This window comes from Ranitomeya imitator, chromosome 1 (genome assembly GCF_032444005.1).
Source record: "Ranitomeya imitator isolate aRanImi1 chromosome 1, aRanImi1.pri, whole genome shotgun sequence".
Taxonomy (NCBI): Eukaryota; Metazoa; Chordata; class Amphibia; order Anura; family Dendrobatidae; genus Ranitomeya; species Ranitomeya imitator.
Window position 1 is genome coordinate 449,454,472 of NC_091282.1, and position 25,808 is coordinate 449,480,279.

General features: G+C 43.3%; 1 protein-coding gene across 1 annotated transcript in view; it reads right to left on the minus strand.

The window, feature by feature from the left end:
• BRD10 (bromodomain containing 10) overlaps positions 1 to 25,296 on the minus strand; it is a 75,060-nt gene extending 49,764 nt beyond the window's left edge. The window contains exons 1-4 of the mRNA XM_069764429.1: positions 24,816 to 25,296; positions 14,773 to 14,967; positions 1,111 to 2,513; positions 398 to 462 (exon numbers count right to left, since the gene is read on the minus strand). Coding sequence (XP_069620530.1) covers positions 398 to 462; positions 1,111 to 2,513; positions 14,773 to 14,967; positions 24,816 to 25,150 — 1,998 coding nt within the window. The 5' untranslated portion in view covers positions 25,151 to 25,296. The remainder of the gene's footprint in view (positions 1 to 397; positions 463 to 1,110; positions 2,514 to 14,772; positions 14,968 to 24,815) is intronic.
• Positions 25,297 to 25,808: the final 512 nt, after the last annotated feature.

Here is a 25,808-nt window from a genome sequence, read left to right on the forward strand (position 1 = left end):
TACCAAATGTGTACTTTTTGTTTTTACATAAATAAATGTACATATTGGTATAATTTTTTTGTTCTTTATTTATTTTCAGGCTTTTTTTTTTTTTAAAGTTTTTTACATTTTCACTATCTAATACTCTGCCATGCTTTTGAACTGCAGAGCATTAGATCAGCGTCTCAGATCCAGGGAGCAGGCCTGTCAGTTCCTGCTTTGACCACGAGCTGACAGACCACCGTCCCTGGGTGACCAGCTGCCATCTTTCAGGTCACCATGGAGAGCATCGGCACAACGAGATCACAATTGTAATGTGCCGATAGGAGCACAGAGAGAGCTTCCTCCCTCAACAACAACAACCACCCTTTGTAGTTGATAAGGGTTCAGTCTTTAGAAACTGAAGAAAGTCAGTTACCTGGAACTCAGGAGAAGATTGTGACGCTGCAGACACTTTCTTCTTCATAGTCACCATTTTCTTTCCTTCCAAAAATCAAAAATAACTTTGTAAGAAACCATAGACAGATTTGATGAACGACAAGTCCAGATCAATCGAAAATGTGGAACTCAGATTTGCGACGGATACAAACTTCTTACATTGCTTATTATACAGTGAAGAGATCCTTTTCGAGAAAGTGTTAAAAAAATAAATAACCAGTAAACCTTTTAGCTTGTCTTAATGCAGATTCTGTCTGGGAGCATCTGCACCATGTTACTATATTAATAATACTGGAGTTATAGATTTAATGAAGATTTATACATCTTGAATGGCTTTTATATTAATGATGAAGCATGGACTATCAGGGAGACACCAAGGTACAAGATTATCAGCAATGCTAAACTCCTGTATGTTCACTCAATATATTTTTTCTTGCTCCCAGCACTAGCTGCCAAGCTCATTGACGTTGAAGAAGACATGCCGTCATTGAAGCTTAGACACCCATGTGACAATTGCTGCATCCCACTAGCATACACGAACAGCCGCAGATGCCGTGGACACAACGATTTAAGCAAAGTGCTACCATTTCTGCATAGGCGCTTTTGTTGTATTTTTCAGGATTCCTAGACCAAAGATCTGTGGAGTGATGGAAATCTATTGTGAGTGAAGTACATAATTCATATGGTACTCACCAGGCTTGTACTTCTTGTGCTTGGCTTGCTTTTTGTTTAGATAGAATTTACTAAACATTTCAGATTTAAAAGATCTGATTGAATGGGTTTTGAAATTTTCACATTTACCCTGTATGCTTTCATTTTGGAGATCCTTTAATTTTTTCTTTTTCTTCTTCTGCTTTGCGCGCATCTTATTGAGACTTCGTTTTTTATGGTTTAGTAGAGGATGGTCTAAGATAATGTCCATTGCTACCCTGTGGCAAATAACCTCTGCATTGTCAGTGTGGTTGCTATTCATATGGACTTGATACGTTTTAAGTGCATTTTCTTTCAATGGGCTAGTGTCAGCCTTGAGTAAGGTAGCTTCAGAGTATTTATCTACATTTTCAAGGACTTGAATCTCTCCTGGACTGAGAGGTTCCCCATATCCCAGAAGCTCCCCAGGTCTAACAGGCTTTTCTACATTTTCTTTGCAAGAGACAGGCATACTGCAGGAATGGCAACTGTTGTCTTCAAGCTCACAGTCTGGCTTCAGGTCAAAGTCAGATAGGTTACTGCAGTTGCTCCAACTTTCTTCCTTAAAGTCACAGTAATTCTCTGAATTGGTTGAGCAGGTTGAAGACACCACCGACATAACATCTTTTAAAATTCCATTCCTTTTTTTAGAGTATTTGCATTTGGACCTGCCCGATTTTATACGTGGAGTTCTTTTAATTTTAACCAATGGAATAGGAAATTCAGGGGCTTTAAAGGGTCTCTGTTTGTAGACTCGCACATCTGCGCCACAAAACTGGGGAAAGTGAATGTAAGCATTTTCCTGGGTATCATAACCTAGAATTACCTCTCTGCATTCATGAATTGGCTGCCCAAGCACAGCATCTTGTACTTCGCTTTGTGTTTCGTAGACAAAATCACAAAGACCTTTTAGTAACCATACTTTCTGGTAAAATGTTAACTCGTGAAATGTTTTATGTTCAAGTGGATTAACTTCACCTAGAGCTTTAAAAAACTGAGGGCAAAGCCCAAGCTTCTCAGCGCAGCGGTCAGGATTCTCAGCTTGACCTATAACAGTATACCACTGCTGAACCTTTTGCCTTAGAGCAGTTTCCCAGGCTCGGTATGAAAGGTTGGGGCGTCGATGTAAAGTTAGTCTGCGATGTGGAGGGCTTAATAGTGAAGTCATTATCTTTGCCAAAAACACATTACACTGAGGCATCAATAGGCACCGCTCCAGTTCATAAAACACTATTTCAGGCAGGTTTAAGATTTGCTGAGCCAAGCAAAGAAAATGACCAATGGCTGGAATTTCCCACATTGTCTCCATTGATGAAGGTGCTGCAAGGGTTAGGAGACCTTTATCCCACTCTTCCATTTCCTTCAGGTTGGCTTCCTCTGCTTCTTTCTTCTCTTGTTCCTTAATTCTAAAATCATAAAGAACAAAATTACCAAAAAGACGGCATGCATGGGTTCTGCGCCTACCCTAAATGGAAAGCAAAAATTATTTAAAACAAAATCACACTGGCACTGTCCAATTCCACTGTAGTGTATAAGCCGCTGGCACCCTGGCAGATGGGATGTGCAAATCTGCCCAAGAAAATGTCTCAAGGATAATGGAAAACAGGCGGGGACTATTTGAGGAGCATGTCGAAAGTGGATTTTTACATTAGACAGTTTGGCCCCGAAGGGACTCAATTATGAAATAGAATTGTTTGCCCTGTACGGGGAGCAACATTTGGTGGTATTATTTTAATGATTGTAAAAGGATTTTTGAGTGGTAATAAATTTAAATATGGGTATATAAAAACAATTAAATTATCATGGTTTTATATATAATTTAAATCTTTTATAAATATTTTTACACGTTTCGGGAGTTAACATAGTAGTTTTTATACATATAAATATATTTATATTTTTATTTTTGGAATAAATAAAACATAACTTTTATAATGTCACATGTTTTTTTTAATATTGGCACTGCACTTTTGAGCAATGACAGGGTGTCTCTCCATTGCTCAATACATTAAAACGGTTGTTTGCTGAGAAAGGGGTTTTTTAGAGATTGGAGAAACAAATAGCCCCTCATGTATAACAAGTGTTTAATATAAGGGAGACCATTCCTCTTTTTCCAAAATTCAATATTTATGCAATATGTACATGTAGTTCAGTGGTAAGGCAGAATTCATCATGTGCAAGCTTCTGGCAAGCAGCGTGCCCAAGATAGTGCTATCCGCAAGTCAATTAGGCAGATTGGCACATCAGCAGGGAAAAGCATGGGGGTATAAAGGGTTAGCGATAGTACAGGTACAACAACCATAAGAAAGAGCGACGGTTCCCTCGAAACGCGTTGGGATTGGCCCTTGTACATGTCCGTCTTCCACGGGCAGGTGACGTCACCGCTAACCATGCCACACGCTCACCACGCTACTACACGTCGGCGCCTTCGGCCGAGGCTGACCTCCGGTTCTTGCAGACGGGGATTCAGGAGCCATTTCTGTGCAAAGGGAGGGCGCTCCCCAACTGTGGACTCAGTTCGGCTAACTGCATTGCCAGAGACTTCAGGCACAAACAAGTGAGTGCCGCTCTATTAACTTCGGAACGTGTAGTGACTGCAGGCATACAGTCACTAAGTTTGTGCATCGGCACACTGGTATTAGCGCGGCAGCCCCTTTTCCATTATCCTTGTAAGCAAAAATTAGTTTTAAATTCGGACCTTTAAATGAAGTAACTTAGTAGCTACATAATAAGTAATCTTTTCTATTTTAACCAATCCCATATAAAAGGCATCATTAATTAGAATGGAAAGGAAAATTGGCCTTGCTGCTCAAAATGTGTGATGATATTTTTAACATGCGCCTACAGGAAGTGCATAATACATCCCGACCCTTCGGCGCTCGTCACGTGATCACGGGGCTCTGATGGGTTGTTGCGACAGCCAGTGCTCGTCATTATGATACTCTTGTGAACACTGGCCCGTGGCTGGCATTCATAGGAGATCGTGATTACTTCTATACATAGCACAGGCGATCAGATGATTGGAGCGTCAACTCCTAAGAGGATTGTTGAGGGCTATTTAAAAAAAAAAAAAAAAAACACCCCCACAAAAGTTCAAACAGATTACCCACTGTTTCGCCCATTAAAAATAAAACAAAACTACACATTTGGTATCGCTGCAGAATTGTCCTATCACAATTTTAAAAAAAACATAAAAACACCAGAATTACATTTTCTTCGCTGCAACTTTCCAGTATGAAATTATCAAAATCGTATCTAACCGAAAATAGTTTCAATAAAAAAAAGTCAGCTCAGGGTGAAAAAAAATGGAAACGCTATATGTCTTGGATAATGGCGACAAAACATAAACATTTTTTTTTTTTGTAAAAAGAATAAAATAAAAGCTAAACATGTTTGGTATCTGCATACTCGTACTGACCTGGGAAATCGTACTGCGAGGTCAGTTTTACCATATAGTGCACATGGTAAATAAAATACAAACACACTTTTTGCAATTTCACTGCACTTGGGATTTTTTCTTCCACTGTTTTCCAGTACACTATATGGTAAAACGAATAGTGCCCTGTTCAAAAGTACAACTAATCAAGCCCTCATATGGCCATAATGATGAAAATATAACAAAGTTATGGCTCTTGGATGAAGGGGAGGAAAAAATGGGAACATGGAAAATGGCCTGACAGCAGGAGTTATCCTTACTACAGCACTGCATTCGCCATGCCACCCCAGATTTCTAGCAACCCAAATGCTAAAGGAGAAGTTCCCAGCATAATTGTAATACAAGTGTCTTATAAGGGCATCATAGGTATTGATCATTAAGCCAAGGACAACATCTGCAAGGAGTTTGTATGTTCTCCCTATGTTTGAGTGGGTTTCCTCCGGGTACTCTGGTTTGCTCCCACACTCCACCATACCGATAGGGAATTTAGATTGTGAGCCCCATTGGGGGCAGTGATGATAATGTGTGTAAAGCGCTGTGGAATTAAAGGCGCTATATAAGTGAGTACAATAAATAGCCACTTTCATAATTTGCTTTATTATAACATTCCCTACAATTCTCCCTATATGTGCTTATTCTTGTCACTTCTCTACAGCTTCTCATTAGCCCCCCTGAAACTTACCACAGCTCCTGTCACCATCATCCCCTGTTGACATCATGCTTCAGAGGGTGATCAAGAAGTGACAGCAGTTTCAGTCGCTGCTACCAACATGTTCAGTGACCCCCGCTGATACAAGATGCGGAGAAGTGACTGCAGGGCCGTCCTCCTGTGACATCTCATTTGAACCCCCCCTTTCAAAACAAAACTTCACAGGAAGAAAATAAAAAAAAGTAGATATATACATATAACAAATAGCAGGAGAGTGAGAACGGTAGGTAACTTTATAATAAAAAACGTTACAAAAGTGGTTGAGGCTTAACGTTAAATAAAGCAGCACTCTGTAGCACTATAATATGTAAACATGAAATATATGAAAATTAAAATCGTATTACTGCTCTAGAAAATAGAGCACAAATTGGCCACTTCAGCCACTACCCGTTTTAATCACAGCAGGATGACGGGTAGTGTGGCGAGCACTCTTGCTGAGATCCGAGGTGCTGGTGAAGTGGCAATCCCTGTAATAGAGTAATGTTCAATCACCGCACACTCTTGATAAATGCTTGTGAAGACTTTATTATACAGATGCCGATGTAGCGATAACACAATTCATGAATAAGGAATTGGTGCAGGGGTAGAGAAAATGGTGAGGCGACAAGAACATTAACGTTTCGACCCTCATAGGGTCTTATTCATATAGTCGCTCTTGGCAAAATTCACTGATTTGGCATTGCAGCCTACAATCCAAGGCGCAGGTGCGCCGGACCTACCCAGGACCCAGGCGTCCTTTTGCAAGCAGGATATCCTTTACACTACTCAGTGAATTTTGCGGTGATTGAACATTGCTCTTAATCACAGCAGGATCACAAAGGAATCACATTAGGTTAGATTCCCATTAAAGAGAATCGCCTTATCGCGGCTGCTGGGTATACATAAACTGGCCAATTTATGAACTAAGTATTCTCGTTTTTTCCTATTTTCTATAGCAGTAATCCAATTCAAATTTCATATATTTCATGTTTGCATGCTATAACGCTACAGAGTAACTTTGTTTGTTATATATGGAGATGGCAACTCTTAGGCTATGTTCACACTTTGCAGATTCCACTGCGGATTTTTCCGCAGCAGAATTCCAAAATCCGCAGCGCGTTATCACTGCGGATTTATCGCGGTTTTTACTGCGTTTTCTTCTGCGGATTTTCAACTGCAGTTTTCTATTGGAGCAGCTGAAAATCCGCAGAAAAGAAGTGACATGCTGCGGAATGTAATCCGCAGCGTTTCCGCGCGGATTTTTCTGCAGCATGTGCACAGCGTTTTTTGTTTCCCATAGGTTTACATTGAAATGTAAACTCATGGGAAACTGCTGCGGATCCGCAGCGGTCAAATCCGCTGCGGATCCGCAGCAAAATCCGCAAAGTGTGAATATAGCCTTACAGTAGATTGCAGCTGTACACACCAGTTTCCGTTTGGAAGGGATGGTCAGCGTTTCGTTAGTTGTAGGGCTTAAAGATAGATATTTATAGAGGGAACTAGATGGTGGCCCAATTCTAACGCATCGGGTATTCTAGAATATGTATGTATGTATGTATGTATGTATGTATGTATGTATGTATGTATGTATGTATGTATGTATGTGTATATATATATATATATATATATATATATATATATATATATAGCAGCCACATAGTATATAGCAGAGGCCACATAACACAGACAGCCACATAGTATATACAGTAGCACAGACATGTAGTATATAGGAGCCACGTAGTATATAACACGGCCACGTAGTATATAGCACAGCCCACGTAGTATATAACACAGCCCGCGTAGTATATAACACAGCCCGCGTAGTATATAACACAGCCCATGTAATATATAGCACAGCCCACGCAGTATATAACACTGCCCACGCAGTATATAACGCTGCCCACGTAGTATATAACACAGCCCACGTAGTATATAACACAGCCAAGTCGTATATAGCACAGCCCACGCAGTATATAGCACAGCCCACGCAGTATGTAACACTGCCCACGTAGTATATAACACTGCCCACGCAGTATAACACTGGCCACATAGTATATAACAGCCCACGTAGTATATAACGCAGCCCACGTAGTATATAGCACAGCCAACGCAGTATATAACACTGCCCATGTAGTATATAGCACAGCCCACGTAGTATATAACACAGCCCGCGCAGTATATAACAGAGCCCACGCAGTATATAACAGAGCCCACGTAGTATATAACACTGCTCACGCAGTATATAACACTGCCCACGTAGTATATAACACTGCTCACGCAGTATATAACACTGCCCACGTAGTATATAACACTGCCCACGTAGTATATAACACTGCCCACGTAGTATATAACACTGCCCACGTAGTATATAACACTGCCCACGTAGTATATAACACTGCCCACGTAGTATATAACACTGCCCACGTAGTATATAACACTGCCCACGTAGTATATAACACTGTCCACGTAGTATATAACACTGCCCATGTAGTATATTACAGCCCACATAGTATATTACACAGCCCATGTAGTATATAACACTGGCCACGTAGTATATAGCACAGCCCACGTAATATATAGCAGCCACCCAGTATATAACACTGCCCACGTAGTATATAACACCCCATGTAGTATATTACACAGCCCACGTAGTATATAACACTGGCCACGTAGTATATAACACAGCCCACGTAATATATAGCAGCCACGCAGTATATAACAGCCCACGTAGTATATAGCAGCCTTGCAGTATATATCACAGGCCAAGTACTATATAGCAGTGTGGGCACCATATCCCTGTTAAAAAAAAGAATGAAAATAAAAAATAGGTATATACTCACCCGCCGGAATCCAGCGAAGCTGTCCCGATGCCGTCGCCAGCTTCCGTTCCCAGCGATGCATTGCAAAATTACCCAGATGACTTAGCGGTCTCGTGAGACCGCTAAGTCATCTGGGTAATTTCACAATGCATCGCTGGGAACGGAAGCTGGCGGTTGCCTCGCGCATCGGTGGACGACTGAAGGTGAGAATAGAAGGTTTTTTTATTTTTTTAACATTAGATCTTTTTACTATTGATGCTGCATAGGCAGCATCAATAGTAAAAAGTTGGTCACACAGGGTTAATAGCAGCATTAACGGAGTGCGTTACAAAGCGGAATAACGTCCGTTAACGCTGCGATTAACCCATTACTTGCCAAATTAAAATTTTTACAAGTACGGATTTTTCAGAAAAGGGCGCCCCAATATTCAATTAAAAATGACAATGACATGATTTCCTATTTTGAAAACATTCATTTTACAAACACAACACAAAAAATTGGAGCTAATTATAAAAATTATAAAATCTTAGTTGCTAGAAGCTAAAGATTAGACATCCCAAAAAAAGGACATTGGTAGATAATGGGTTATCCCTGTGTGAGCGCTGACTGGAGGGGAGTATGGAGCGGGCCTGACTGGATGGAAGTAGGGAGGGGCGAATTTGCGGGATTTCCGTTACAGACAGACAAACAGGGGGAAGTACCCCTTAGACAATTATATAGATAGACTAGATGGTTGCCCAATTCTAACGCATCGGGTATTCTAGAATATGCATGTCCACATAGTATATTGCCCAGCCACGTAGTATATTGCACAGCGAAGTAGTATACAGCACAGAGCCACGTAGTATATTGCCCAGCCAGGTTTGTCACAGGTGAAAAAATAAAAAATAAAACATTATATATATATATATATATATATATATATTTATTTCCGAGGGAGCCCTTGTAGTCCACGGCAGGTTCCAGTCCCAGGGTTGGTATTAGCGCAGGACCTGTGATGACGTCGCGGTCACATGACCGTGACGTCATGTACTGTAACTCACTTGAGGGAAATCTGCAATGTGTGCACATAGCCTTATAGTCTCTAGTGTCCCTCTGTCTCCCTTCTAAAATCACACAGATGCCAGGCAGCTGCCATGACTTCGGGCATGCACAGTGATCTGCCTATGTGCCACTGCCTTGGTCTCACACTGAGTAAACCCGAAGTCTGAATGGCAGAGAACTTGCCATTGCAACCACACAACAGACGTGCTGCGCTGGTTTGTATGGTGCCATGCCATCATGTATTAACACATAGGAAGAAGTTCATTGTACATGCCAATAGCTCCCGAATCAGCACTACAACACAGCAGTACAGCACATCTGCCGTCAGAGCATAGGAGGAAAAGCTTGGCTGGTCAGATTTTGGATCAGCAGTGTGATACAAGGGCAGTGTCACATAGGCAGATTATTATGCATGCCTAGAGTCAAGGCAGCCGCCGGGCATTTGTGAGATATAGGAAGCAGGGAAGATGTATGGTATTACCGAGACTATAAGGCCGGGGTCACACTTGCGAGTGTGATGCGAGAAACTCGCACGAGTCTCTCGCATCAATTCCTGGCACTGCCTCTGGCACTCGGGACCGGAGAGTGCGGCTGAATAGAAATACATGTAGTCGCACACTCCGGTCCCGAGAGCCGGCGGCAGTGCCAGGTATTGATGCGAGAGACTTGTGCGAGTTTCTCGCATCACACTCGCAAGTGTAACCCCGGCCTAACCATGATATCGGCTGGCTGGCTGGGCTGCTCAGCATGAAGAGCACGCCTATCTGACTTGTCAAACTAATTAGAATATGCAGCACCACAAATTACAACACTGATGATTATGCAGGTAACTTCTCCTTTACTTTGGTGTTGCAAGAAATCAGTGTTTAAATGACAAATGCAGATCTACTATTTAGTTAAGGGGAAATCAATGTAATTTTACCTTTAAACAGTCTGTACAACGAAGTGTGCGGATTAAAAATTGAAAACAAAAATATAATATAACTAGATGGTGGCCCGATTCTAACGCATTGGGTATTCTAGAATATGCATGTCCACGTAGTATATTGCCCAGCTACGTAGTATATTGCCCAGCTGCGTAGTATATTGCTCAGTCGCATAGTATATTGCCCAGCCACGTAGTATATTGCCCAGTCACGTAGTATATTGCCCAGCCACATAGTATATTGCCCTGCCACGTAGTATATTGCCCTGCCACGTAGTATATTGCCCTGCCACGTAGTATATTGCCCAGTCACGTAGTATATTGCCCAGTCACGTAGTATATTGCCCAGTCACGTAGTATATTGCCCAGTCACGTAGTATATTGCCCAGTCACGTAGTATATTGCCCAGTCACGTAGTATATTGCCCAGTCACGTAGTATATTGCCCAGTCACGTAGTATATTGCCCAGTCACGTAGTATATTGCCCAGTCACGTAGTATATTGCCCAGTCACGTAGTATATTGCCCAGTCACGTAGTATATTGCCCAGTCACGTAGTATATTGCCCAGTCACGTAGTATATTGCCCAGTCACGTAGTATATTGCCCAGTCACGTAGTATATTGCCCAGTCACGTAGTATATTGCCCAGTCACGTAGTATATTGCACAGCGACGTAGTATATTGCCCAGCCACGTAGTATACAGCACAGAGCCACGTAGTATACAGCACAGAGCCACGTAGTATACAGCACAGAGCCACGTAGTATACAGCACAGAGCCACGTAGTATACAGCACAGAGCCACGTAGTATACAGCACAGAGCCACGTAGTATACAGCACAGAGCCACGTAGTATACAGCACAGAGCCACGTAGTATACAGCACAGAGCCACGTAGTATACAGCACAGAGCCACGTAGTATACAGCACAGAGCCACGTAGTATACAGCACAGAGCCACGTAGTATACAGCACAGAGCCACGTAGTATACAGCACAGAGCCACGTAGTATACAGCACAGAGCCACGTAGTATATTGGCCAGTTACGTAGTATATTGTCTAGCTACGTAGTATATTGCCCAGACACGTATGTAAGAGGTTAAAAAATAAACATATACTCACCTTCTGAAGGGCCCTTGTAGTCCTGTCGCCTGTGTGCGGTGCACGCAGCAGCTTCCGGTCCCAGGTTTGGTATGAGCGCAGGACCTGTGATGACGTCACGGTCACATGACCGTGACGTCGTGGCAGGTCCTTCTCGCATACCATCCTTGGCTCCGGAACCTGCCGCTTGCACTGCTGAGGACAGGACGACACGTCGGAGGGTGAGAATAAGGTTTTTTTTTTATTCTTATTATTATTTGTAACAGTAGATCTTTTTACTATTGATGATGCGTATAATAGTAAAAAGTTGGTCACACAGGGTTAATAGCTGCGTAACCGGAGTGCGTTACACCGCGCTCCGGTAACGCTGGTATTAACCCTGTGTGAGGGCTGACTGGAGGGGAGTACGGAGCGGGCACTGACTGTGGGGAGGAAGGAGCGGCCATGTTGCTGCCGGACTGCGCCCGTCGCTGATTGGTCGTGGTCAATTAGCAACTTGGATTTTCATGACAGAGGCCGCGACCAATGAATATCCGTGACAGAAAGACAGACAGACAGACAGACGGAAGTGACCCTTAGACAATTATATAGTAGATGTAAGATAGCATTTGACTGCTGACATACACCTAAAGTAAGCATTCCAATAAAACAGTCAATTACTACTTGTATCATTAAAGCAACGCTGCAGAAGTTTATGCTTACAGTATTTTTCGGACTATAATACGCACTTTTTTCCTCCAAAAACGTGAATTCTTTCTGTGAAGTAAAACATTTCCCTGCAATGTTTTACGTCAAAAGAAAGAATCATTTGTGATCCTGTGCTGTAATGTTTGTATGCTCTTATGCTTCCTCCCCTGCCCAGGAGCTGTGGTATGATCAGACCATGTCCCTGTATGGTCAGACACGGCCATTACACAGTACACAGCAGGGACACATTTATAAGATTATCTCAGCACAGAGACAGTTTTTTTTATCTATTCACAGGGATCTATTGATTAAAATGTACCTTTGTTCATGGGAAAACTCCTTTAATGGAGTCTACATAAAATTGATTTTATACACATTCAAAAATCCATGAAAGGTACAAAAAGGATCTTTTTAGGAAGTGTATAAATGGATCAATAAATACTGCTGCTTCCTTGCAGTATGATAGAGGGTGGTAGTTCTATAATTAATGGTTGCCTAAGGCTACTTTCACACTAGCGTTTTCTGCAATCCGTCACAATGCGTCGTTTTGCAGAAAAAACGCATCCTGCAAAAGTGCTTGCAGGATGCGTTTTTTCCCCATAGACTTGCATTGACGACGCATTTGCGACGGATTGCCACACGTCGCATCCGTCGAGCGACGGATGCGTCGTGCTTTTGCGGACCAGTTAAGTAAATAAGGCAGCACACTGCAGCGCTAAAACATGTAAACTTGAAAACACGAAATTTGAACTGCATTACTGCACTAGAAATATGAAAAATGAGAGCTTTTAGCGCATAAAAATGGCCAATTTTATGTGTACCTGGTAGCCCCTTTACGGCATCTCTCTTATACCAGGTCCTACGCTTGCCTTACCTCGCTGAGAATAAACGTCTCCATCTGAATGGGTACATGTGAAAACCTCTTCCTAGACTAAAATTCTCTCTCTCTGGAGGGGTATTGGACCTGCTGTAATTAAAACACCTGAAGCTAGGAGGCGGAGTGCACGATCAGAAGGCTAAAGAATACATTTCAAAAACCTGACAGGCACATCCAAACATAGACTAAGTGTGAACAGGTGCTGGGACACACTTAGTCTATTCATAGCCTGTTCACACTTAGTCTATGTTTGGATGTGCCGGTCAGGTTTTTGAAGTGCTTTTGCGGACAGTCGGGAGAAAAAAACGCTACATGTAACGGTTTTTTCTCCTGACGGACCGCTTTTTCCGACCGCGCATGCGCGGCCGGAACTCCGCCCCCACCTCCCCACACCTTACAATGGGGCAGCGGATGCGCCGGAAAAATGCATCCGCTGCACCCATTGTGCAATGCAGCAAACGCTAGCGTCGGAATCTCTCCCCGACGCATTGCGACGGGGAGATTCCGACGCTAGTGTGAAAGAAGCCTAATCGGCCTGTATAAACAATCATTGATGGCAGCTAGTTCATTTTGTTCTCGTGGAGATACATGCTTGCAGTTTTGTGGGCCTGTAGAAGCTGAGACGTTCCTTTTAGGCTATGTGCACACGTTCAGGATTTCTTGCAGAAATTTCCAGAGCAAAACTGGACATTTTCTGCAAGAAATCCGCATGTGTTTTTACCGCATTTTTGGTGTGTTTTTTTTTTGCGGATTTTTCCGGAGGTTCCCAATGCAATAATATAATGGAAAATCTTCAAAAAATCCGCAAAATTAATGAACATGCTGCGTTTTTTACCGCAATACGTTTTTTTTCGCGGAGAAAAAAAACATCATGTGCACAAAAATTGCGGAATGCATTCTAAATGATGGGATGCATAATGTAACGCAAAAAATCTGCAACGTGTGCACACAGCCTTAAGGTGCAATAGTATCAATAAGGCTATGTTCACACCTTGCGTCGGGTCCCTGCGTGTTCTCCCGCAGCGGATTTGATAAATCTGCAGGGCAAAACAACTGCGGTTCTCCCTGCAGATTTATCGCGGTTTGTTCCGCGTTTTCCGCTGCGGGTTTCCGCCTATACTATTGATGCTGCATATGCAGCAATATGCAGCATCAATAGTAATGTTAAAAATAATAAAAATTGGTTATACTCACCCTCTGATGTCCGGATCTCCTGGGCGCTGCACCCGGCGGTCCGGTTCCTAAGATGCTGTGGGAGAAGGACCCTTCGTGACGTCACGGTCATGTGACCGCGACGTCACCGCAGGTCCTGGTCGCACAGCAACTCTGACCGGACGGCCGCGTGCAGAGCCCAGGAGCTCCGGACATCAGAGGGCGAGTATAACCAGATTTTTTATTTTTTAACCCCAAATATGGTTCCCAGTCTCCTCTCCTCCACCGCGGGTACCACCCGCATATTATCCGCTTACTTCCCGCAACGTGGGCACAGCCCCATGCGGGAAGTAAGCGGTTCAATGTATTCCTATGGGTGCAGAATCGCAGCGATTCTGCACAAAGAAGTGACATGCTGCGGGTTGTAAACCGCTGCGTTCCCGCGCGGTTTTTCCCGCAGCATGTGCACAGCGGTTTGCGGTTTCCATAGGGTTTACATGTTACTGTAAACGCTATGGAAACTGCTGCGGACCCGCAGCATCAAAATCGCGGCGGTTCCGCGGTAAAAACCGCTAAGTGTGAATATAGCCTTATAGTTAAAATCACATTTTTTTTTTATAGTAAGTCTGATGATTTATGGATATAATATTTTTATACTAGTTAGAATAAAAAAAATCATGATTACTGGTATAAATAAGTGGTTGAATTATTATATAGCAGTTTTTGTAAAAAAATTTTTTTACATTTTATTTATTACAGATGGTCATGCTACTTTTCATTTTTTCTTATGTCAATGTGATTTGGAAAAGAAATTCTGTGACTGTAGTATTTTTAAGATGGGCCTCTGGTATCTGATTGGTGTAGGTCCTACTACCATCACCTCCCATAAAACTCCATGTTGAGTTACAGAATTTTCAGTGACAAGCTAATGCAACCTCCTTACCTTTTTTCTTCCTTTACTCTTAAAAACTCAGCTTGTTTTAAGACTTGTAACATCACAGATTCCATTGCCCCACTGTTTGCACCAGCCAATTTTCTTGCTGACGATCTCCGTCTTGTTGAAGTGCACTGTATATCTTCCTCAGGTCTTTCACAACTTATGGGGGTTACTTCTGCAGAGGTTTTCTCTCTCAGATTCCTCAAATAGAGAAAAAGATTCTTACCGTATATTAAAAGAATTGCAATGCACCAATGTGTAGAAAATATTAGGTAGTCGTTTAAACATCAATTTCCAAAACAGATGTAATTTAATATGTATTAGTTCTAGGAGTCCAGTATTAACTCAGTATTGAATGAATGGAATTCAAATCTATAGCTGCTCTGTTCCCACACGATAGGCTTTTGTCTGCAACAACACTAAAATAATATTAGGTTTTTTGGAACACCCCTACTGCCTGCATTACATTTGATCAATATTTCCTGGAAATAGGCTATGTGATCATGTTGAGTATTTGATTGCAGAAGTTTCTGCATCTCTAGGAATTTGTTGGCAGCAAAAACACAAAGAAAAAAAAACACACTTGTAAAAAAAAAATGTTTAACCCCTTTTCTGCCATCGGATGGAATAGTACGTCCAATGGCAGAACCCCTGCTTTGATGTGGGCTCCGGCGGTGAGCACGCATCAAAGCCAGGACATGTCACCACGTGACCGCTCATACAGGAGAAGGTGCGGCGAGGACAGGACGCTGCGAGGGAGCTGGGTGAGTATTTTATTAACAGCGGAGGTTGCGCACAGGGGGTGGGAGGGGGGGTGGGGACAGGGATCTTTATTTTAAACAAGGAAAAAAAAAAAAAAAAAAAAGGGGGGTTTTCATATCTTCTCTCCAGCAAACGCTGCTGGAAAGAAGATATGCATGGCGGCTTCAGCACCACGTGGGGGGGACAACGCTTACAGTAGCGCTGTCTCCTGCACGGCACACGGACTGCACACGGACAGCGTCCGTGTGTGGTACGTGTTTTACACGGACTCATTGACTTTAATGGGTCCGTGTGATCCGTGCGCTCCCACGAACACTGACATGTCTCCGTGTTTTGCACACGGACACACGGTCCGTGAAAACACGCTGACATGTGCAGAGACACATTGATTACAATGTGTCTACGTGAGTCAGTGTCTCCGGTACGTGAGGAAACTGTCACCTCACGTACCAGAGCCACTGACGTGTGAAACCAGCCTGAGTTATGTCAACGCTGCAGTTTTTTACTTGGAACCAGAGGTGACTCCAGGTCACCAACAAGCTGCAACCTTAGAAGGAAGATAGACTTTTCAATGACTGTCCAATAATATGGAAAATCTGATGGTTCAGAACCTGTCCGGTCCCTTTTAGGCTGCTTTCATTTATATCTTCAGTTTTAAAGCTGAAGTCTTAAACAGGTAAAGTTTTACTTTTATTCTACTTCCACATATGTAGCAAATATTTTATATGTACCAGTCTGAAATCGGCTGGGCAAGGAGTTCAGCAAGCTGGAAAATGTTAGGATTTGTTTCAGCTTTGTATTATTATGCTTTTGGGTAGTGTGGTGCCACCTGCAGGTCATTTTTACTTACTGCAGATTTATGAAAAGGTTTAAAGTGTATTTTGTGGATGTGTGATTTGTTTGGCTATTTTCTTGCTGAAGGGGGCAAGTTTACCTTTCAAATGGTGCATCATATGTGTGTGAGGGTGCAGTATGAACGGAGATACAAAGGAATCACCGAAAGAGTGTTTTGAAATAATATAAAAGGATGGTTTGCAGGTGCCATAACCCACTGGGAAAGCCGATGAGGTGCCAGAACAACCGAACCCCCCATAAGTGACCCCATTTTACAAACTACACCTCTCAATGAATTCATCTAGGGGAGCAGTGATCATATTGACACCATGGGTGCGTCCCAGAATCTTATACCATTGGGAAGTGAAGAAAAAATACCATTTTACAACCAAAATTTTGTTTTAGCCAAAGATTTTACATTTTCACACCAAGATGGTAAAAATGGCACCAAAATTTGTCCCATAATTTCTTCTGAATGTGGCAATACCCCATAAGTGGATGTACAGTGCTACTTAGCCATACGGAGAGACTCGGGAGGAACAGAGCGCTATTTGCCTATTCAAGTGAATGGGTCTGTGTACATGTCAATGTGTTTCCACGGACCTTGTGTCCGTGAGCAAAACACGCTGACATGCCCGTTTTGTAATGTCAGCACGGGCCACAAAACGTCCCGCACACATGCATACACAAACACACATGGCTTTTATCTGTGTGACCCGCAGAACGGGAAGATGCGTTACAGTAAGCGCTGTTCTCCATCGCCAGGTGCTGAACACGGCTCTCCTCATTTTTCCCTGCTCTGCCGGCTATCGGGGTGAGCAGGGGAGAATGATGAAAGTTACATTTAAGTAATAAAAGAGACGACAGGCAGCGGCTGATGAGACTATTACTCCCATCAGCCAACCCCTGCTGCTGCTAATAACAGTGACAGAAGGAGCGGCGGATGGGAGCATTCATCAGCCGCGGCCGGCGCTATAAATAAATGAAAAAAAAAAAAACGGCGTGGGTTCCCATGTATTTTCTATAACCAGCCAGGCAAAACTCACAGCTGGGGGCTGCAATCCTTAGCCGTCAGCTTCAGCAAGGTTGGTTATCAAGAATAGAGGGGTCTACACACATTTTAAAATTATTTTAAAAAACGGCATGGGGTTCCCCCAATATTTGACAATCAGCCTTGCTAAAGCTCACAACTGGGGGCTGGTTTTCTCAGGCTGGTAAGGGGCCATGGATATTGACCCCCAGCCTAAAAAATAGCAGCCCGCAACTGCCCAGAAAATGCACATCTATTAGATGAGCCAATTCTGGCTCTTTGCCCGAATCTTCCCACTTGCCCTGTAGCGCTGGCAAGTAGGGTTCATATTTGTGAGGTTGATGTCCCCTTTGTCTTGTCAGGTGATATCAAGCCCACGGCTTAGTAATGGAGAGGTGTCTACAGGACACCTCTCCAGTACTAATCCCATAGTTATATGGTGTCATCACGGCGTCCTTCTCCGATAACACACAATCAACAGAGCAAGAGAATAGCGAGCAACTCCAAGACCTTTATTTAGGCAAAAATACGAAAGGTCCATATACGATCCACCACACAAAGGATAAAATGGTCCAGAAGCCGAATGCAGTTCAGTAACAGGATAAAAGTCCAACAATCCAGCAGACAGAGGATAGCATAGTCCATATACTCTTCTTTCTCTCTGATATGCTGTGTCCACATCATCATTCCACACAGGACTGCCTGTGTGTCACCTCCCTGATATTTACAAGTCCCTCTCCTCATTCACAGGTTAGGGGGGTGGGTCACAGGGGCTCATTGTTTCAACAAGCTAGTTCAATATGTCATTAGCATATTAGCAAACAACATTATTCAATGACCCTGTGGAGAGATAACAGTACAGGACTGTGGGGGAATATGAGATGGCAAATAACAGCAATTCATCAATTGGCAAATAACATCCTACAAGAGAACACCATGATAATCAGTAAAATAGAAATATACACAAAATGATACCCACATAACATATATCCCACCATCACATATGGTAAATAAAGACACAGCCAGAATAAAGTCCTTTAATTAAAAAAATGACCCAGACTCCATTAAAATTCTCAATTAAACCATGCTTACGGCCTAGCCTAATTCCACCAAAACCCTCGATCTCCTGTAATAAAAATAAAATAAAAAAATAACAATGTACCATACCTGTCCGTCGTTCTGTCCCACGTTGTAATCCATGTCTGGGGAATTAGTTTTCTAATTTCAATTTTTTTTTTTTTTTTACAAACAGCGTGGAGACCCCTCTATTCTTGATAACCAACCTTGCTGAAAATGACAGATGAGGATTGCAGCCCCCAGCTGTCAGTTTTGCCTGGCTGGTTATAGAACATACAGGGGAACCCGTACCGTTTTTTTTCCATTTATTTATAGCGCAGGCAGCGGCTGATGAACACTCCCATCAGCCGCTCCTGCTGTAACTGTTATTAGCAGCAGCAAGGGTAGGCTGATGGGAGTAATAGTCCCAACAGCAGTCGCCTGCTGCATCTTTCATTACTTAAATGTAACTCATCATTCTCCCCTGCTCGCGCCGATCGCTGGCAGAGCAGGGGAGAATGATGAGAGCCTTGTTCACCACCCAGCGCCGGGGGATCAGCGCTTACTGTAACGCTTCTTCCCTGGCACCCGTCTGTGTGGTACGGATGCGGCACACAGATGCCACATGTGTGCTGCAAGTATTACACATACGGACACTGACATCTCCGGTACTGGAAATATCAGGATGTGTGAAAGAGACCTTATAGTGGGTTTTTTATGTTTGGCTGCTGTCACACATTAAGGCTATGTGCACATGGTGCGGATTGTATGCGTTTTGCCGCTTTTTTTCGGCACGAAAACGCATACACAACAAAACCCATTGAATTCAATGGGATTCCGCAATGCTGTGCTAATGCTGCGTATTTTTCCGCAGCGGAATCGCATCGCGGAAAAACACGCAGCATGCTCATTCTTTGTGCGGAATCGCGGCGATTCCGCACACATAGGAATGCATTGATCCGCTTACTTTCCGCATGTGGCTATGCCCACCATGCCCAAAGTAAGCGGATCATGTGCGGATAGTACCCGGGTGTGGATGAGAGGAGACTCTCCTCCAGGACCTGGGAATAAAAAATAGTTATAATACTCACCTTCTGGCAGCCCCCGGATTCAGCCCAGGCCTTAGCGATGCTCCCGTTCCCAGCTATGCCTTGCGACAATGACCTGTGATGACATAGCGGTCTCGCGTGATGCTACATCATCTGGGGTCATTGTCGCAAGGCATCGCTGGGTACGGGAGTTGCCAGGAGCATCGTGAGGATCGGGAAGGCTGTGGGGGGCCACCGGAAGGTGAGAATATCACGATTTTTTTTTTTTTTATTATTTTTAACATTATATCTTTTTACTATTGATGTTGCATAGGTAGCATTAATAGTAAAAAGTTGGTCACATTTTTCGAACACTGTATTTGACAAGTGTGACCAACATGTCAGTTTTCTAAGCGATGCTACTGATCGCTTGGAAAACGCTAGCATTCTGCAAACTAATTACGCTTGCAAAACGCTAGTGTTTAGCTGGAATATTCATGCCAATTCCGCATGCGTATTTCCCGCGGCAGGGAGTTGCGGAATTGCCGCAGAAATTTCTGCGGCAATTCCGAACGTGCGCACATAGCCTTAGGCTGGTATCACACGTCCTGATATTTCCAGTACTGGAAAAACGGTACCAGAGATATCAGTGTGTGTGTGTACTACGTGCGGGACATGTGTAGCAACCATGTGCCGTATCAGTACCACACGGACGGCCACTGGGGAAGAAGTGCTACTGTAAGCGATGTTCCCCGGCTGCTGGTGCTTAACGCGGCTTTCATCCATTGTCCCCTGCTCCGCCGGCGATCGGTGGGAGCAGGGGAGAATGAATGAATGAAAAACCCGATGTGGGGTCCCACTAGGTTTTTAAATCAACACGGCAAAACGCACAGGTGCGGGCTGCTATTCTCAAGCTGGTAAGGGGCCATGGATATGGCCCCCCCCCCCCCAGCCTAAAAACAGCATTCCGCAGCTGCCCAGAAAAGGCGCATCTATTTGATACGCCAATTCTGGAGCTTTCCCCGGTTCTTCCCACTTGCCTTGTAGCGGTGGCAAGTGGGGTAATGAGGGGTTAATGTCCCCTTCCTATTGTAAGGTGACATTAAGCCGGCTTAGTAATGGAGAGGTGTCAATTATTTTGGCCCACAGACTCATGTGAGGTCTTGTTTTTTGCGGGATGAGTTGACTTTTTTATTGGTACCATTTTTGGGCACATAACATTTTTTTGATTTCTTTCTATTCCGATTTTGGGGAGGCAGAATGAGCAAAAAACAGCAATTTATGAATTTCTTTTTTTTTTTTTTGGGGGGGGGGGGGGGGGAGGAGTTTATACCATTTCCGTGTGGTAAAATTGATAAAGCAGTTTTATTCCTTGGATCAGTATGATTACAGCGGTACCTCATTTATTTTTTGGGTGTTTTTATACAATAAAAACAATTTTATAGAAAAAAATATTTTTGCATTACGTAATTCTGAGAGCTATAACTTTTTTATTTTTCCGCCAATGAAGCTATACGGCGGCTTGTTTTTTGCAGGACAAGATGACATTTTCAGTGATATTTTTATTTATTTACATTCATCTTTTTGATTTTGTGTTATTCCACTTTATGTTTAGCATGATGATAAAGCATCATTTATTTATTTTATGTGGTGCTCACTAAAGGGGTTAACTAGGGAGTTTTATAGGTATATAGATGATATCTTTTTTATTTAGCAGGGTAGAGAGACGGGTATCGCTGAAATTGTGGGTCAGCTCAACTGCAATTTATTCAACATCAAATTTACATATAAAGCACACAGACTGAGAATTGATTTTTTAGACATTTGTCTAGAGGTGGATGAGAGGGGGATGTTACATACAGATGTTTTTAGAAAAGCAACCGCTGTAAACTCTTTGCTGCATGCGTCCTCCTCTCACACCACACATACTTTCAAGGCCATCTCAGTTGGACAGTTCCTCAGGATGAAGCGGATTTGCTCAACAGATCAAAAATTTGAGGCCCAATCAAAAGATTTAAGAAATAGGTTCAAAGCCCGTGGTTACAGAAACCGCTGCATAAAACATGGATACTTGAGAGACAAAAAAACCAGAGAGACACCAATTACTGTTTAAAAAAGGGCAACATCTGACAATAACATCAGATTTATCTCCACATATAATTGTTATTGGAAACGTATGCACGAGAAAGTAAACACTCATTGGTCAGTACTTCTCACGGACCCAGTCTTGGCATCTAATATTCCAATAAGACCGCATTTTACAGCAAGACGCAGTAAAAGTATTAAGGATCTATTAGTGAAAAGCCACTATGTGGAAAAGGTATCTAATCCCCTAAACCCAAGTAATAGGGGTCCAACGTGGGGATGTTACCCTTGCGGGGACTGTTTGGCATGCAAAGAAAAGAACCTAATCAGGGGCACCCATTTTATGTCATCAAATGGAACAAGATTCCAGATTCGGCATTATATAGGCTGCAGTAGTACATATGTGATATATCTGGCCACATGTCCTTGCTCCAAGACATATGTAGGGCTGACGTCATGACAGCTCCGTGTTCGTGTCAGGGAGCACATAGACATCACAAACGCACAGGAGGTTGAGGACGTCAGTACCCTGAAAACCCTCCCAAAGCATTTCCGCATGCTGCACGGGTGTGATCCCAGGGGTCTACAGATCATTGGGATTGATCAGGTACATTGTGGTAGCAGAGGAGGGAACATCAAGCGCCTACTGGCACAAACTGAGTGTAGGTGGATCGTAACTCTGGATTCCATGTCCCCTGCGGGATTAAACGATAAGTTGAGCTTTGCTCCATTCCTGTAATTGCCCTTGTTCTGATATGTCTTCTTTGTGCAGGTTGTGGATATTCTTTGTATAATTTTTAAAATATTTTTTTTTATTTCCTTTTCATCGTGTTTTCTCTTTATCTTATTATTTTTGCACCCCTAGATTAAGTTTTCCCATGCATGGAGTTTTGTGGTGGCACGATATCTAACAAGTTTGAGGAATCAGGGATGACGATATTATATTATTGAATTTTATATATATGAATATAATGGGACTTATCAAAGGAAGAATACATGGAATCATGTCATTATCCATCTTCTGATAGGACAGCGAGTGCAAATTGTTTTTTTTTTTAGCACTTAGTCTTGGTAATGCATTTTGGTGAATGTGTAATGATTTTATATAAACATATTAATCCGGTACATCACTTATTGTACGTTGCGAGTCACTATTATTATTCGTGGTGCATTTTTATGAATATGAAATCTATGCATCACGAGTGTTTTTCTGTATATTTATACATACATTTTTGTTTTCATAGTTCGCACATTAATTCATGTACTTGTGCACTATTTTATGCAATATTTTGCACCATGCACTTTATTAATGTGATTAGCATACATTATTATTAAGGCATCACTTACTAATCCCAAATTGTACGCTCTGTTGCGCTTATAGATCATAGCTGCCCTTTGATGTAATCCTCCTTTGCTGTCAGCGATCAATATGGTGGTTGCTGTTCTGAGCGTGCGCCCTGCAACCGCTGGAGGGGCCTCGCGTTTCCGGCTTTAATTTTCTAAGGGCGCATGTCCTTTGACATCACCAAGGGATTTCCACTTGACGTGTGCTCCTGGTGATTGCCGGGGAGCGGGGAACTATTTCCGGCAGTGATGACGGCACGCACGCGCAGTATGGACACGCCGCATAATGAATGCCATTATAAAATCCCGATTTGGGGAAGCTTGATACATTCCCTTTTGATAAAGCCTACGCGAAACGCGTGTCAGGGGGTGGATCCGTTCCCTTGGCATCTTGTTATGTCCATCATGGGTAAGCTCTATGGCGATTAGGTGCACTGTATTTTTCTTTTCCCTCTGTGGAGGCACATGGTCACTGTGACAGCCTCAGGGAACTGTACTATTAGAGGGATACCCTTGTCAACACTAAGGTTAAGATTGATACCTAATGCTTTATTAACATGATTTATACCATATGTTGTTAAAATTTACAGTGCCCTGTACTAGCACCAAGGTGATGGCTATCACTATTTTTTTATGCCTGGGACCTATTTGCTTCTCACTAGGGTTTTTATGTTCCATGTTTGTGCTTCATTCTGTGACATTTTCTGTATTATTATTTGTAATAAAATATATATTTTTAATTGTATTATGTGAACTCCATTTTCTTTATTGTTTCTAGTGAGTTTTATAGGTCGGGTCGTTCCGAACTCGGAGATAACAACTGTGTACTTTTTTTGTTTTCATTTTTTTAATAAAAATATTTTAATATATTTACACAACTTCTTTGCTTTTTTTTTTTTTACTTTGTCTCACTATGGGACTTGCACTTTCTGCAGTCTGATCGCTTTGCTATGCTTTACAAACTGTCAGCGTTGCACTGATAAACAAACTACATCATGCTCTGAGCATAATCTAGCAAGTTTGCTAGCTCTGCTGACCCAGATGTCATCATGAAGATATTGGGTCATCATGGCAACAATCGGCTCATTGTGACGACATCGTGGGACGCCGATCGGAAAGCAAAAGGGGGCACCGTTCCTGCACAAAGTGCCGGGTGTCAGAATCAGCTGACGCCCGGGGGCGATCGCACAGAGACAAAAATGCCATGACGTATCCATAAGTCCAAGGTCGGTAACTACCAGGTGATGTGGACCTATGGATATGTCTAAGGTCGTAAAGGGGTTAGAGCCTCGTTAGCCAAGTGACTGTTCGGTCAATAGCTCTCTCATCCGATTCCACCACCCATAGGAATGCTGAGAACTCCTGTATGATCTCGGAGACGGGCACAGTCAGACACCTCTGGACGGGGCTCATCACCTGGGAAATAAGACAGGCTGGATCCTTCCCTACCCCATCATCATCAGTTAGGGAAGAGTATAGAGAAACACATGTATAAGCGTGCAGCTGATCCCACTGACAGGTTCGGGTCTGAGTGACCTTTGTCTATGGTGTATGGGGGGCTTATATGCAATGTTAGCAGACTTTCCCATTACTGAGATAGGAGATTACAGTTTCTATGGATACAATTGTATGTAGATGGGAGGAGCTACAGGCAGAGCTCCTCCCCCTACCTACATAGACTCATCAGTAACAGCTGCCATCTCAGTAATGGGAAAGTGTCTTCACCGATTACAGATTTGACCTCAGAAGTGAGATAATGACTGGTCAGTCCTGGCAGAGAAAGAAGCAGGTTTTTCTGATAAGATTTATTAATAAGTTGCTTATTTTCAGGTGTATGATTAAACAATAATCCATAGTGCTTGTAATGAGTGGCCCCGTGGTGAAGCACAGGGCCACAGAGCTGCGCTCACCTGGACAGCAGGGACAGCTTCTGCTCCAGCATCAGCTCCAGCTTCTGCGCCTGCCTGGACAGCCAGTGGTCGGCGCCATGGAGCCGGTAGCAGCCCTCCAGCATAGTCCTGAAGTCTGACACGAAGTCCCCGATGGCGCGGTACTGACCCGAGGAGAACTTCTCCTCCATCCTCAGTAAGGACATGGCGGGCGGCCAGGGCTCCGCAGCTGCGGCACCAGGCTGCGCGGTACCGGCTGCTCCATCCTCTGCAGAAGCCGCAGCCCGGGCAGCTGTCCCGTCCGCGGCCACCTGGTCCACTAGCGGCGACACACTACCACTCTGCACCCCGGCCATTCCGGAGTCCCTGACACGTCCAGCTTCGCCCCGCACTCACTCATCCCTCCCGTGTCCACCGCGGGAGCAGGAACGGCGCTCACTCCAGCCACTGACCGCGGATGACGGTGTACCGGAAGCACTGAGGTGCGCAGCTATCACTTCCCTGCTGCAGCTGTCCCGCCTACCACAGCCCTACGCAATTCGTCAGGAAAGTGCCCGAGCGACCAATCACAGTGGCCGGTACAAAAGGCGCCGAAAACGGCACGAGAGGAGAGAGCCGATTGGCTGACCATACAGCTGTGTGCACACGTGGTGCTTCTGGCTCCGCCTCCTAGAGTAGGAAGGAGAAGGACAGGTAGGAGATCAGAAGTGCTCAGCCCAGGTCCGATGAATAATGCTTATTAGTAATAAAACGGCAGGAAAGAAATGAAAAAAATATACAGAGAAATGGTGGAGAGGAAGAACAGGAATAGCCACCAGTGTGAGACCATGCAGGCAAAGATGAATCCATATTATATGAGCAAAATAATATGTATAGTGACCACATAGTTACATTACTCAAATGGAGTAAATTATTAAATGGACATATACAGGATTAATAAATAAAAAACTTTACAAAAGATTTAAAAAGAATTTCATCATAATAGTAAGAATATCTGCACACATATGCCAAATG